This window comes from Anser anser (genome assembly GCF_964211835.1).
Source record: "Anser anser genome assembly, chromosome: 1".
NCBI lineage: Eukaryota > Metazoa > Chordata > Aves > Anseriformes > Anatidae > Anser > Anser anser.
The window spans coordinates 190,314,870-190,331,325 of record NC_139720.1 but is presented as its reverse complement, the minus strand read 5'-3'; the positions used below and the strand labels follow the sequence as shown (position 1 = coordinate 190,331,325).

The 16,456-nt window shown below is 45.4% G+C and overlaps 1 protein-coding gene across 2 annotated transcripts in view; it reads right to left on the bottom strand.

Annotated features, from left to right (window-relative positions):
* FLT1 (fms related receptor tyrosine kinase 1) overlaps positions 1-13,627 on the bottom strand; it is a 109,138-nt gene extending 95,511 nt beyond the window's left edge. For both annotated transcript variants that reach the window (XM_083849558.1, XM_083849559.1), the window contains exon 1: positions 13,320-13,627. In XM_083849558.1, the coding sequence (XP_083705684.1) occupies positions 13,320-13,377 (58 nt within the window). In that variant the 5' untranslated portion in view covers positions 13,378-13,627. The remainder of the gene's footprint in view (positions 1-13,319) is intronic.
* Positions 13,628-16,456: the final 2,829 nt, after the last annotated feature.

Sequence of the window (16,456 nt, the reverse complement as noted above, 5' to 3'; positions counted from 1 at the left end):
AAGACATCGCTAATCCTTGTGTGGCTGCTATGAATCACCTCTGGAAAGGCCTCTCTCTTTCATTGACTGTAGAAGGAACTTTGAGACACCACCTCTGGCTGAAGTGAGCAACTAAATTTTGAGTGTATAAACTTTCCCAGGTCAATTAGTTACTCCAAATTCAGCAGCTTTCACGCAGCAGTATATGCATCTGAGGACATATCTGAAGATACGTCTACTGCTGAATGTCAAAACTTTGTCCTGAGATGTGAACTCGTTCAGTCCAAGAAAGGCCTAGAAGCCAAGTCTACATTTTTGGAGAGAGATGCTAAAACTACGAAGACTTGGTACAAAAGGTAAGGAAGCGCAGCCCTCATCTGCTCTTACTTAACTTTTTTGGAAGCGTCAGCTGTGCTCCATTTGTCAGTAAGTATTTCCTACTGTGGCTGTGGCTGTCATGCTGCTCCTGTATGTACTAACATCCATGCTTGTACAAAAGAAGATTTAAAGCGTACACTTAAACAGACGCAAACTAAGTTATAGCTCACTTGAACAGGCTTCAAGCAAGAGCAAAACAAGTTTTCAGAACAAAGCGATTCTTTGAACTTCACCACAAATATTACCAGAAACTGAATGGTGATACTGTACAAATACACAGACTTCCTCTGTGATTTGTCTAGACAATCATACTTTTAACTAGAAATTATATATTCTTCCCGCTGCTAACAGGGGAGAAAAAAAGACAGCAAATCTTTGAAGAACAATTTGTTATGTGATATATTCCAAGCATATGTTTTTCTCACCTACCATTTAAGGATCTCAACTCTGAAGCGTTGGGTCTGCCAAACAGCGCATTGTGCTTTTAGGGGATGGTCTCTTGTAGATGCATACGGTCTATGAGCCTACTGAGTTTCAGTTCTGTAATAATGTCCCTAAAGGTAAACACTGGGAACTTGAGATAAGACGTTACAAGAGCTCAGGCAGCTTCAGGCTCTTTGGTTGACAGTGTTTGTCAGTGCCCTCCAACTAAACTATCCGACATGAAACTACCACATTCCTGCATTTCCTTTATACTTCTCTTGTCATCCTGTCATTGGAGGCTGAGAATCTCTGAGCTGAGTGCTCAGCTTTGCTCAACACCACCAGCAGCACCCTGCCCAGGAGCAAAGTCAGCCAGGCACCAGCATGACCATGCCTGAGACATGCTGGGAGCAGAAGACCAGCCCTGGGAATATGGGCTGCTGTTGTGTCCAAAGTCTGCCAAGGGTGAAGGGCAAGAAAACATTATAAAGGTTACAGACTTCTCTCTTGGTAACTCTATGTTAATATAAGACATCCACGTGAAAATCTCAAGATGAGTCTTAAATTAAACATATAGAACAAGAGAGCCTGGTAGTGTGCATGTCAGAAGACCTGCCTTAGAGTTATTAAAATCGAATGAAAAGAAAAAAAAAATCTTTTCACCCCCATCCTGTAGGCAAAAAAGAAAGCAAGATATGCTGGATAAATATTGAGGCTTTTGCCCTTTTACACGTATTACGTGTACCTAAAAGACACCACAGTATTTGTAAATATTATGGGTGGGATCGTAAGGAGTGCTTAGTGTTTGTCTAACTTTGCTCCCATTGATATAAGCTGGAGTTTCACCATGGATTTAGAGCACATTTTAGACACAACTCCAGTATTTAATCATATTAATATTCAAGACCTAGCATTGGTGCTTTCGGGATGACATATCAGATTTGTTATACGTTCATTCATTTAGTTTTCCACTGACAAAAATCCAAAGTAAAAGATCTTATTTCTGGCCAATATTGGTTCTTTTGCAAGTCTGCTGGACAGTATTTTTACCAGCAAAGATGCTAGGTCTGAAGTAAAATAGCTTTATTTTACATCCTATCTATTCATGGGTAATTAGCTTCCTTAAATTTTTAAATGCTACAAAACTGATGCACAGTACAAATGCAATGGAGTTTGACATGCTTACCAGAAAAGAAGAAGAAAGGAGAATAGCAAGGAAATTCCTACTGTCAATATTTAGAAGTGGGTTATACCTTCTCTGAGTCTTCTCCGGGCATTTTACTTGACACTGTCTTTTCTGAAGGGTCATGGCTCAACAGGACATGTTCACTTATCATTATGCCTGTCACTAGGCGACCATCAGCAACCTACCCTCACACTGACCTACATTGGGGGGTGCAACTTCTTTTTGTGTGATAACAAGAGAACTAATTAATCCTGATAACTGAGGAATCTCCTCCCATAGGGGAAGGGGTGATTTTTTTTGCATATTTTATTTGTTTCGGAAGGCTTATTAGATACATGTGAAAGTCAGACAATAGGCTTGCTTAATTAATAAGCAAACATCAATTTAGACTGCAGAAGTTAGTCTATATAAAATGAAGGAAGGAAAAATAATATTTTCAGAAAGCAGAGGGAATAACCTGTAATTTGCTAAGGAACAAAAGAGCAAACTTTCTTTAATTATTTTCTGTCTTGCAAAAAAAGGCAGTGTTTTTCCTGAATTAAGTAAACAAATTTTAATTATTTGTTAACCAAAACCACTGATTACAAGTAATTAAAAATAAAATAAAATAAAATAAATGAACCTGTATATATTTTCCCAGTATGATGTGTGAGTTCATTTCAGCAGATAACCAAGTAACCATGCATATATGATGTACCTTCCACTAAACCTTGATTTCTCTTAAAGGGATAGATCTGCTGAACTCAAAATCAGGCCCATGTTCTGAATTGTTACCTCTGTTCTGATTTTTCCAGCTTCTACTTTTGAATTTCCTTTTAAAACTTAAAATTTCTGCTACCCTTGGCTAAAGAAAGTAAACCCAAAATCTAGCTCTATGTCTTAATTTAAAGACAAATACTACATTACAAGTTATTAGAAACTGCCTTGAGGTTAACACGTTTGGTGGTCTTTAACTTCTTTTTCATAATTTGAGGCTAAGTGATTTTCCAGCCACTCCAGATATCCTGAACATGTTGACTAATTTTTTTCCCCTGCACTACGAGATGTTAAGGAGAATGATCAGTTTATCTTTGCAACTTCAGTGTATACAAGGAGTCTGACCTTCTGTGTTTAAAGTGCCATCTGTGGGCAATAAAGTTATCCATCAAGAAGTAATTGTTTCGGTCACTGTTGAGGTTGCACGTGTGTTGAAGCTTGTTAAACATAACTGATCCTTTGTAATTTTTACCAACAAATATGATTTCCTACTTTCAAGCACATTCAGCAAAAATGTCTTTTGTATAGGACAGTCTCGAAGTAGAAAGGGAATGCACATGATTTCTTAATAGGGTCTTCACCTCTCCGTGTTCTTTAAAATGTGGGTCATTTGGTTCAAATGCAGCCCAGGACTTTACTCTTGTTTCTGAGCACTTCCTTGTGAGTCATCTCATTGAAGGGAATGGTGACACCCACACGTGTGCAACTAATAAGCAACCACAGGGTCTGGCCAAAATGGTTAGGAGCATGGTAGTCACCCAGAGGGTTGACCTTCATTGTGTCCCAGTGAAAACCAGCTGACTGATCTGAAGCACCTTAAGCAGAATACAGCCACCAGCTAACCTCATATGCAGAGAATAGGTTTACTCCATTTTGTAAAATTAGAGATAATGGTAGTTCTCTTTATTTCAGGGTTCTTTGTGAGATATTGTATTACCATCTCTTCTAAAGGTACTTTAGGCCATTTTATGGTTAAATACAACTTTTTTTTTTTTTTTTTAAACATCATTATGCCATATCACTCTATTAAAAGAAAAAAAAATAAAAGAAGAAAGGGAGAAAAATGAACTTGTGGTGAACTTCGAGGAACTATTTAAAGTTGTAATTTACATCTGACCATACGGAAAAGTATTGACCAACACTTCCTCCTAGTTTAATCAACACTGAAATTCCCATCAGCTTCAATAGTTGCGGTTAGAAAGAAAGAATTGCAAGAAAGTTTCCGGGCAGAATTCTATCAAAGTTTCAGTAGTGACCGGAAAAAAAAAAAAGATTATTTTCCTGCCCCAAATGTGAAAGTCCAGCCTGTTCCTTCCACAGGACAAGAGGGAGAAAGCATCACCCCAGAAAATGAAGCTTTCTACTTCTGTGACTGCTGGTAGCTGGGAAGAAGCTACTTGTCCCTCCCCATGGCATCAATATCCCCCAACTCATCTGCATTGACTGGTTCTGGCTCCTGCACACAGAGGTAAAAGCGCTGTATCCACTGCCTACACTGAGAAGCAGCATCCAGGGAAGACTTAGAGTGCCAAACCATCAGCCACCCTGAGGGTCAGAGCAGCATCTCCAGGTCTTTCAGGTGCCATCGAGGCCTCCGTTCTGAAGGAAGCCTCACAGCCCTTCATACACCTAAGTGCACAGCACGTCTCTGAAGCAAATCCAAATGCCACACCTACAGTTGGCAGAAGAAAAACCAGGACAGATTATCTGCAAGGGAGCATGGAGGTATGCCTGTGACACAAGATAATTGTCCAGCCGAGGAGGCTGATGATCTGAAGCAGCAAAATGTAACCACTATTTTGGTCCAAGCAGAACTCTGCAGGGCAATTCGGGGCCATGGGGACCTGGAAGGGTTAACAGACATGGGTCCATGGGTGGCTTTGTCCTTGTTTCCTGCTTGCTCTGGTGCAGAGAGGCTCTGCATGTGCTGGCAAAGAGAAACACGCTGCGGGCAGAAGAAATGGTTCGTGCTGTCTCACTTCTCAACAGATCCATCACTGCCACATGCCTCCTCTGTGACTGAAATGTGTTCTCAGTGCTTTCAAGATCAAGAAAGTTGTTAAAAGCTGTTTACTAACAAAATATGCACTGATTCATAAAAATCATCAATCTGTTGATTCATCCCTTTCAGGACCAGAAGGGACATTCCAGTTATCCCGTCTGATTTTCTGCACAACACACACCCAGTGATTTCTGAATTGAATACTTGAGAGTGATGAATCTCAACTATAATTTAAGAATTTAAAGTACCACTGGGATGTAACATCCAGCCAAGAAAATGTATAGATTAATGGATGAAAGAACTGGGATCCTTTATGATACAGTATTGTAACAGAGTCTGAAAAGCATAAGGTTTATCACTGTAGACTTGAAGAGTCTTGTGCAGGCTAAAATGCCCTGACCCTGACTCCATATCCTGGAATTAAAAGTGACAGCAGGGCAAATGGACACATTACTGACCAAGAAATGTCTTCACAGGCACAGAAAGATGTGTGTGTCCAGTTTTTCAGCCAGTGTCCTTCCCCGCTCAGTACTGGATCTCAGAGCAAGTGATAAGAGTTTATTTACTGCATGTGTGCACTTACTGTGCACAGATGTGTAAACACGCTGATACAGGATTAGGTGCTATAGAGGCGAAGCATAACACCGGGTACCTAAAAATAGAGCGAGTACAATTCTGATAGCACGTCATCAGTGCATCTGAGCAGCACACACTACCATGCCAATGTGGCCAATAGCTGTAAATATAAACAAACATATATTCCCCCAATATTTGCCACTCAATTGCCAAATATTTTGCTGGTATTTCACCCTAGATAAGTAAGGCTCAGCTTAGTGTTTACAGATGCCTGTGGTAAAGTCTTTTCATTTCAGTTGTTCATTTAGATTTTTAGAAATTTAGGTCTAGAAATGTAAAAGACTGAAACCACAGTTGGTTATCTGAAATAAATGTGACTCTGGTTACAACCTATTGAAAGCACTACCATTTCCTGTCATAGCCAGGCAGCTGGAAAGCCACAAAGATGGCCAACACGATGCAGTTCAGTGCACTGTGCCCCAATATCTGCTTGAAAGCACCTGCTCCACCAGCTCACCAAAACCTTGTGTCCCATCTGCGCTAAAGTTACCAGGTGACAGTTGTGCATGGTCACGGGCACTTTAAAACCAAAGCCTGTTAAAATCAATTTCAAAATTCAATATTCAGGGAACCTGAGAAAAATAAATAAATAAATAAAAATCTTAGTTTCATCTTTTACCCATTCAATCTAATAACATCTAGACACTTAGCATCTGAAATAAGCACTTTTGGCACCATGTAGCATGGCAAAGGTTCTTGTTTCATTAGCTATGTAAAGAGAAAGTCATTAGCAAAGTAAAATCATCCGCGGTCAAAAACATTTTTCCCCATTGAGCATATGAAATTGGAAGTGTGAATCTGAATGAATAACCTAATGCCTCCAGTACAACCCCCAATGGGACCATCGTTGGAAAACCAGCTAAGGCCATTGTGGAAGAGAAGCTGTTCTCTCTCTACCAGATGGTGAAGCTGTGTGGTTGGCCACTGGAATTCACCTGGGAGGACGTTTTCACAACTCCACACATGACTAAGCCCATGCTGCATGCAGGATCCTGTGTGGCCCTACCCACAATAGGTGCAGTGGGCGACCAGGTCTATCTGTCATGTGCGGACACTTGTCTGTGTTCCCTGCCCCTCTGCTCCAATTCCACCTTGAGAGGTACCAGCGCGTAACCATCAGTTCAATACTTTCATTATGAGGAAAGTTTATCCCATTAACTAGTGCGGTAGGAAAGTACTGATCTGATATAAAGGCAAAGCAAGCATATTAAAAACACACACAGAAATTATTTTAATTCCTATGTTTAGGAGCTAAGGGGGTAAATTTTTTTGACCAAATTCTATTTCTTTACCAACTTGATACTTAAGACTCGTTGCAGATTCTCTAGCAAGACAAACTCAGCAATAAAATAGGATTGAACATGAAGATTGATTCATATAGAAGTCTGAGCAGACAAACTGCCTGGCTGCCAATAATCTGCCGGCTCAGCCAGCAGCACAGGCCTACCAAATCCATTTGGGACTGTACTGTTCATTAAGCTGTGCACACAGGAATAAATTCAGAACTAAATTAAATAAAACTTAGAGCAAACTGCAGGATTTCCACTTTGCTCAAGGCTGCCAATTATTATTTCCTATGCTCCATCATTACAGCTGAACTGTCCTATAACGCTCCAAGAAAGAATAAAAAGAAACAGAGTTGAAACTGACTTTCCATCCACCCTACTTTAACCTATAAAACAGAGTTACAGAGTACAAAATAAGAGAAAATAGCTAATGCAGAGGGCACCCTCCATCTTTCTTCATTACAGAAGGCATCCATCTTGCCAAGGGCTGGCCTGAGGACTAGCCTGAGAGCTTGTCTGAAACAGGTTACTGCTCCATTTGGCCTTGGTGGGCTTGTGGATTTTAAACCAGCCAAGGTGAGGACAACACTAATGAAGAAAATTGGACCATGTTTGGCTTTTTTGGCATGCAAGAAGTGCATCTTGATGAATGGGTCAAGAGGCTAAACCCTTATTACAGTTAAATGTCATGTAAAATACAAAGTTTATGGTAGGTACACATGCAGAAAGTTTCTGGCAAGCATGTCTATGGCTCAATTTACACTGAGAAATTATAACCATTAGTACTTATAGATTAGGACAAATGTGAATTACAGCGCTGCATAGAACAAAGAAAAGTAAGTTTCCACCCCAAACTCTACCAGCATAAGAAAAGAAGAAAATTCTCTATATTATATAAAGTAATGCAATATAATCTCACAATGGTATATCCATTTTCCATAAACATAGACAAGACCTAAATTTTGTCAGACTCTAATTTATTACCTTGACCCTGAGACCTACTGTCTCTTAGTAAGTCATAGTGGGTTTTGGATCGCACTTCCAAAAAAAATCATCTCTAGAGAATGTTATGAGGTAACTACTTTTCTTGCAAGGTTTCTTGAATCTCCCCTGAAGTCCAGATGTTGGACACCACCAGAGACACAACACGGAGCTACAGAGAGCCCTTGTCTGTTCCGGGATGGCAGCTCTCACGCCTCTGTTAACATTGGTCCGCAGTGACTCTGACAAGAGGTTTTTCCACGAAGGAATGACAATGGGAACAAAGGGAACAAATTCCTTCATCCCATGGCAGAGAAGAATCCCACAGGAAGGACGCTTAAGTGAGCTATGTGAAATTGTGGAATTCCTCTCACAAAGCGCCCTTGTGCTCATCCCTTGCTGCTCCCCACGCACTGAGCAGGGGGTCCTGTTCCCAGGACACGGGCTTCCCAAGGGAACTTCCGAGGAGCAGAGGACATCTGCTCACGGGTCCCCGGCTCTGCTTTGCCACAGCATCTTCAACCCACTGAAATCCTGGAAACAGCTTCTTCCTAAGCATTTCCTCATCCTCCTGCTGCTAGAGCGGTAAAGAACACCTTGTTTCAAGGCAATAGCTCCAAAGGTGGGAATAAAACTTAAAAGGGATTTTAATAAGAGGGCTTAGGGTCATGGATCAGTGGATGCTAGAAGAGTATCTCTACCATCTAGAGAAATATTGGAGTCACACAAACGTAAAACTATGTCTATCTTATCATGCTGGACTGTCTTTGGGTGACTTAATACCATGGGTATGGACAAAACTATTTTGCTATTTGGTAGAGTTGATTAGACGGAAAACCAGCAGTGACAGTAAAATCATGTCATCTGAGCATGAACCATTTTCTTCTCCATTAATGGAAACCAAACCAAATTCTGGGAAAGATGATGAATATATTGGTTAACTGTTGTGCAAGAATCAATCTCCATCTTGAGCAATTCAGATGCATCATCAGCAAGATCCTCTTCCTCGTCTTCTTTAGTGGCACATCAAAAAGTGGTATATCTCTACCCAACATGCCACCAAAGAAAAAAAAAAGAAAAAAAAAAAAGCCAACAAGCCCAAACATCACCAAACATGGCATAAAACAGAAGAAGTAGTCATCTACAGTCCCAGTCCAAGTTCTCCGTACATCCTGATGGTTCAGGGCTCAAGGTTCAGGCAAGAGTGCCTCTGACATATAGTTTCTAATCTTTTCTCCCACACTCTTGTATTTCTCAATCTGTTACAACTTTGCTTAGCTCCAGCATGAATTCGTTCTGTCAGTCACAACAGGCAGGATATAACCACAGAGACTTTTGCAGTGCTGACCTCCAGCCGCAGCAGAATGAAACTGAACTTCTGCATCTTGATAAAACTGTGGGCACCTTCCTGTCCATCCCTGAACCAACTCTAGGATAAGCAGTTCCCACATGGTGGAATAAAAAGTCAGGCCATTCCTAGCCAGGAGTGCTTGGGGAAGCTTGTTTCCCATTTGAAGGACTGTGTAGTAAGGATGCATCGTAAGGACCAAGGGAAAAAGAGGCTGGTGCTGTCCACGGGTGGAATTCATGCTCAAATATGCACTGAAATGTTTCCACACGCTCTTACAAATATTGATAGAGAAAAAAAAGAAAAAAAAAGCTGCTGGGGGGGAGAAGTAGGACAAGAAGTTGAAGCACGCCTGAAGGGAGTAGGTTGCTGCTTGAAGGTGTCCCACCAAGGGGAGAGGCTTGCCTCCAAGAGCAGAGGTGGCCGTGGTGGCTGAGCATCCTATTCTTCGCAGCAAAGCTACTCTTGCAGCAGTCTGGTTTTCCGTGCCTTCTGGGGCTGCAACAGGAAGCCTCAATCCCTACTTTTAGGGGATTCAAAGGAGGAGTTTTGCTGATAAAGCCCCACCACTGCCCCACTGGATACGTATTTTTGAGACACCGAACCTTAACCTTCATCTGCTGAGCCTCTTCCTTTCCCAATCTCAGTTGGACACAAAAACTAGCAACTTGATAAACATTTGTGCTTGAAGTTTCCAAACCACATTAAAGTGTAAGGACTCAGCAACTGCCATGAAAATCTGGACAATTTCCTTTTCTCCTATACACCCACACAGTGTGAAGGGCTACTGGTTTGAGTCTTTGAAGCATCTGACAAAAATAGGCTCAGCTTGTTTGCTATTGTTCACATGTAAAAAAAAAAAAAATCCAAAAAAAGCACCATCAAACCACAACCAAACAAATCTCCAAATCTCCCCAGTAATGATTTTTTTAGGTTTTAAATATATTGAGTGCTTCTAGATGTGAAGATCACATGTGAAGGCACATGCCAAGTCCGGATTTCCTCATGCATGAACCATAAAGCTGGAACGTGCTAGTTTAGCCCAAAGGAATTGCTCCAGATTACACCAACTATAAGAGGAAGAAATCTAAAATTCTGTAGAGTTTATGAGCAAAGCACCTGTCTGGTAAGGCATTCGTAAGTGATGTAAGTGATTTTCTTTAGTAATGCCAAAAAGCATGCCAGTACATGCATCTTTTTAAAAATCTATTATACAACAGCATCTAACTCCTCTGCCTAACATGAATGTAGTTTGAAATTTTTCAGGGAGCCCAATTTCCATGAAGATCCAGAATAATTGGAATAACCATTTTTTCAGCACTCTGTTGAGATTTCTAGCCCTAATCCTACATTAGACCACTGTAGCTGTGCATCTGCACAGCTGTTTCAGCTGAGTAGTCAAATCAGATAGAAACCTTAACATGTGAACTTCAATCTGAACAGCATTTTCAGGGAAGTCAGGTTAGTTATTGTAAGAAATTAACCTCAACGCTGTTTAGATTTGACCTGGAATTTCTTCCTTCATTTTTTCCAGCTGACCATGAAATTGAAAAGTCCATCATTTGCTGGAGATTTTGATGATCTTCTTCCAACTGGAATAACTCAGGTTTGTATAGCACCGTCCACAGATAAGATTGTAATAGATTCTATTTATCTTCTAGCCACTAATTGTGAGGTATTGCCAGTGTGTTGACAGCTGGAAATAAAGCTGATTTATCTGTCTCTAGTTTCTGGAAAAGAGGACACATAATCCTTGATCCAGCCTGCAGAATCTGATCTTTTTGAGGTTTAAACGCAGTCCTTCACACTCCCAAGCATTAGTGATTGAAACTGTTGTGATATAAAGTCTGCAATTGGGAGATCAAACCTAAATAAGGCACCAAAGTTTTTATGTTGACCATTACATATCCAGTCTTCAGCATAAATGTGTGCAATATAATTTGTGGAGTACATATATACAAACTATAAAGGAAACATATGCAAGAACTATGAAAAACAGAGACAAAAAATATTGTTCTTTCCCCGATAGCTAAAACGCAAATGTGCATAGAAATACCAGAGGGCTGAAGTGCCCAACACTCCCATGTCAAAGCATATCTCATTTCTCGAATGGGAACTCTTTTTGTAATTTTTTGTAATTTGCATGTTGCTTTGGGGAAATTTGAATTACTAAATAGCCGTAAACAAGCTAAAAGATCTCTTTCTGTCTCTTCCTTATGAAACTCCCTGTGGTAACTCCTGAACCACTGACTCATTTGTGAATCTTCTCTGGTACCTATCAGTAAATGGAAGCTCAGCAGACACCCGCAGACTGAAGTACAAGAGTAGTCCATCAAGAACACTTAAAAGGGGAAGTGCTGAACAGCCTCAGTAAGAGTTTCGGGTAAGCAGTGAAGGAACATGAGATGTGAAGAAGCACATAGAAAGACACATAGCACAGAACCTCCCACCACTTCACCGATAGCTTTGAAATGCTCCATGCAGATGCAAGTGTGGAGAGTTTTGCTACTGGATTAGAAGAAACATGACCAACCAATACGTGATGTCCAACCAAATCTGTACAAGGATTACTATCCAAGAAAGAAAGAAAGAAGGAAAGAAAGAAAGGAAAAAAAAATCAAAGAGGTTGGAAAAGTCTGAATTCTGACTTGGAGCTCAATCTCTCATAGTTTCAAGGGAGGAAAGAAATACAAGTTTCCAGCAAACCAGTTGCAAAGGCACTCAGCTGAACAGCAGAGAAGCTCATGACCCCAGGATGTGTGTCCCCACAGCCCAACATCCAGAACACCAAGGTTTTCCCCTAACCAAGCCGGGTTTTTCCCATTGGATTTAACGTAGCGTGCTCATGCCCCTGACAGTCCCTGGAACAGGAAGGTGAACCAGGGTCTCGTACAGCTCAGATCACGGAGTCCACCTTCTCCCAGGGCAGTGGGTTTGCCACAGCTTGCACAATGGGAAACCTTTCCGACAGGAAAGAGGAAGCCGGTGCCCCAACGCGGCTCGGCACCGCGGGAGCCCTTGTGGGAGAGGGACACTGAAGTTCAAGCTCAAGCTGTGAAGGAAGCCAGGCAAGGATTTGAACCCACATTTCCTGTAGCCAGGGTGGGTGTCCCATGCCTGTGTCTATTTCAGTGTTACTCCAAGGAGGGCACAGGAACCTCCTTGGCAGAGAAAAATAATGTGGGGAAATCAGCACTTTCCTGAGGAAAAAAAAATAATAATAAAGACGACGACGACGAAGAAGAAGAATACCTATATATCTATACCAAAGTTGATGAATCAGCGCTTCCCGAGCCGGAAAATGTCCCGGCGGCGCGGCCCCGCCAGCTTCCCCCCTTGGGCAGCACCGGCAGCGCCCGGGGAGCGCTCCGTCCCGGGGGGGCGCGCCTGGCCCCGCACGGCACCGGGTCGCTCCCACGGGCTCAGCAGGGCTCAGTGGGGCTCAGCAGTCCCAGCCCACGGCCACGCGCTCGGGTTTTTGCCTTCTCGCCCCCTCCCGGGATTTGCTCACATGGCCGAGAGCGGAGATGCTGCGCGCAGCCCACGCGGAAGAGCCGGGAGCACCTGGGGACCCCATGCGGGGAAAGGTTGTGGGGACGCGGATCTGGTCCCGGAGGGCTGTCCCGAAGTGCCGAGGGACCACCCTAACGCAACCTTGCTCCCAGGTGACCGGCGAGGCAAAGCAAGGGGACACGGTTCCCATCGCGGCGCTCCGACCCTTCGGGGCCGGCTCCTCTCTCAAAGTGGGAAAATAAAAAAGAAAAAAAAAAAAGGAAAAAAGGAAAAGGAAAAACAACTCGGGGAGGAAAAAAATAAATAAAAATTGAAAAAAAAAAAAAAAACAGCTCGAGGAGGAAAAGCAAAGCTTTGCGCGGACCCATCCCGGCACACGCAGCCTTGCGGGATGCAGGCGCGGCGAGCGGCTCCATCCCGCCCGCGGTACGGCCCCGAGAGATGCCCCCGGGTCGGGGGACAGCGGTCCGTGGGGTTTTTGGCCGAGGAAACGGGCACCTTTTCCGCCTAACGGGCAGGACTGGGAGAGGCTGACTCTCGGAAACAAAGCGGGCTGGAAAGGAGCCTGCCCTGCAGCCGAGTCTTGTTTGCTTTCCGCGATGCACCGGCTCGGACTCGACTCGGGGGAGCGGCTGCTCCCCGGGTTGCCTTGGGATTTGGGAGGGGGGTCTCTCCAAACAGCCAGCATCTCCTTCGGGACCCTTCCCCGGGGTGGGGGGACAGGGACAGGGGCAGGTGCCCTCCGACCCCCGCGGGGGACACGTCGCGGCGAGCCGGTGGCCGTCCGGAGAGGGGTGTGGGGGGGGACAACGGGGGTCGTCGGAGCCTTACCTGCGAGCAGGAGGGCGGCTGCCAGCAGCACGGTCCCTGAGAGCGGCTGGCGGGGCATGGTCCTGCCCGCGGCCACGCAGGGCTCTTCCCCTGCCCGCGGCGGCGAGGCGGAGGCGGAGGAGCCGGCTGGGCTCCGACGGGCTCTCCTCGGTGCCGGGCTCCTCCCGCGGTGGCGGAGATAACGGCGAGGCGAGGGATCAGCATCCAGCGGCCCCACAGCCCTCCCCGCCCGCCCCGGCCCGCGGAAAGGGAGTGTCCGCCCTGCTGCCAGCTTCACCTCCCGCGGACATCAATCCCCGGCCAGCCCCGGCCCCGCTGATTTATAACTTCTCCACCCCTCGCCGCGCACCCCCATCCCGCCCCTTCTCACACCCCCTCGCCCCCGCCCCACATCCTCCGCCGCCAGCACGCCCTCTCCCCGCCCGACGGCAGCCGCCGGGGGAGCTCCCCCAGGGTCTCCCCGCACGCCGATGGGGGGCTCGAAACCCCCGGGGACCCGGGGTTGCCCTCCCCGTGAGCAAATGTAGCTGAGGATGTGCCAGGAGCCCGCCCTGCCAGCTCCGGTGCTGGCTCTCTCTGCCCCTGGGACGCGCAGGTCTGAGCTGGGAAGGGAATTCTCCTCCCTGCACCCTCACCTCGTGTGGTCCGTAACTTTTTTTTTTATTAATTTTTTTTTTTTTGGGGGGGGGGCGGGGATGGGAAAGGCCAAGGGGAGCCTGGCAGCAAAACTCAAGTCCCATCTTCCCGCCCGTCCCCAGAGAAAGTCTATGGGGTGAAAGGCAGGTCTTTGGCCTGACCCATTTCACCCCTTCCTATATTTTTACAATATGAAGTAAGCCTCGAGAGCATCTGCAGGAGGCAGGTAGATGTGATCACCCCCAGTTTAAGGAGAAGGAAATGGAGGCACATGCAGCCAGTCCAAGGTCATAGGAAGCTGGTGACAAGAGCCAGAAATAGAGCTCAGATCTCCTGTGTCCCACCAGACCATCCTGTGCAACAAAAAAGATGAGAAGTTGGTGTTGTTTTTAACTCTAGAGCTGTTTAACTTTCAAGTTTAAAGTTGGTGAGAATGTTTCCTGCATGCTTCTGCCTGACTCCCATTCAAAAGTGACACCCTATGCTAAGAATTTAAGGCTGCGTTTTCCAATCTTCCTGCTCCCAGCTGAGACCTTGAAAACAAAATAGTGATGGATACCTTCCCCCTCATCTGCTCGCACTGTGGGGGAAAGAACCCAGAAGTTTCTTTCCCGAAGAGGATGACTCATAAGACATCACCTCCTCCAGAGGAGAGGACAGCAGCTGGGAAAACAGCCGACCAGAGAGGACAGACCAGGCAGAACTAGGACACTGGGCATCCTGACAGCTCAGACCCCCTAGGAGCAAGGGCTCCCTGTGGAAGGAGCTGAGGGAACTGTATGTCCCTGCCTTTGACCTACCCGGTGCTGAGTACGTGCTGAGTCTGAGATGATGCAGACCCCATCACGAGCCCGGCAGCCATGCCACACCAGCTCCCCACCCTCTTCACACCTCCTACATCACAGCTGTGTTCAGTCACGGCCCTCCAAAGACCACAGCGCTTTGGCAAGGCGTACCTCCTTCCTTCTCCAGTGGATGTCATCAGCTCCTGACCCACCCAAGGAGCCGAGGAACGGGGAGGGCAAACCTGAAGATCTGCTCATAAACCCTTATCATGCTTCATATGCCAAAGCCAGGGAGAGAAGAGTCGTGCAGCCTGCAGGAATGCTGGGAAGACCCCAATAGGACACAGGGATGAAAGAGGATGCAGGCATTTCCATGAAGCAGAATGAAAATGCAGAGGGAAGCCTGTGCCTGGATGAAGGACATCCCTAAACATGCAGGCTGAAGCAGCTGGACAGTGCACTTGTGAAGGTCAGGGCAGTGTGGAAGTTGTTCACCCTTATTTTTGTGTACCACGGCATAATGGCAACACCTAATAGGGTGAGAACGTATTCTGAAGAGCAGCTTCGGTGCTATGGCCATACAGATCCCAGCCAGCCACAGACCTGTCCCAGGCAAATGTTCATCCCACAGGCAGTATGAGCTCTTCACACCCAGGACCTTAGGCCTAGGTGTGATGCTAGGAATTGGGTGGCTTATGTGAGGACATTTTTTCTCCTTGGGTGTTTTAGGGGCAGTTATGTTTCCTTCAGCTGCGAAACAGGGTAAATTTCCTTTTCCTAGCATATGTTAAAAAGACTATCACTAAATACTCAAAAGGAAACCAGCCAAATTTAGCAGCTGAGAGTGAGCCCCCTTTGAAATGTATCAGGCAAACATCTTTGCTGTTCATCTGCTCAGCCTCCAGCACTCCAGAAGCTGTGACAGACGGGGAAGGAGCAGCCTTCACAGTAGACAACATCAGCTTGTCATGTTTCCTCACAGCCCTTGTATTGTGGATGAATTTTGCCCTGCTTGGGAGGAGGACGGCTTCTGCTGAGCCTTTTGCTTGAACAACCCCTACATCTGGCACCAGGATGGTTGAGTTGTCAAGCACCAACTCCCTGGCATGCACCCCTTGCCCCTCCCTGGCTAGCAAGAATCACTGGCACAGCACAGAAAGTGAGCAATGGGAAATTTGATTGAAAAGACGAGTAATCGGGGCATTCAGCTGGAAAAGGGTCAAAACCAGCTCCTAGGGCAGGCTGCAAAGGAACACAGGCACCACCCAGAGCACATAGGACCTGTCATAGCTGAACACTTAACCAGCACATTCCCTCTCATCTGCTCTCTGCCAGTCTTTATGACTCTCGTGTGTCTGGTTTCAAGAGCTAGGTGGGGTGGAGAGTCCTCTCAACCCGGATATGACTTAGCCAAGTCACTAAGACACATCCTGAGGCTGTGGATTCTGCTCCCCGTTGGAAGCAGGACACTTGGAACATCCTGAGTTGAGGCTTTAGCCAAGTCTCTTGGGAGGAATCGTGTGGACAGTTCCCGCGGACCTGGCAAAAATAAAGAGCCTGGAAAATCCCACTCACACCAGTAGCTGATACCCTCCCAACCTGACCTGACTCTTTCCAGTCGTGGAAGCAATTTTTTTAATTGCACTGGTGCTCAGAATAGCTCCCAGTGGCACCAGTTGCAATGTTCAGAGCATTACACAAAAGGTTGCCCCAGCA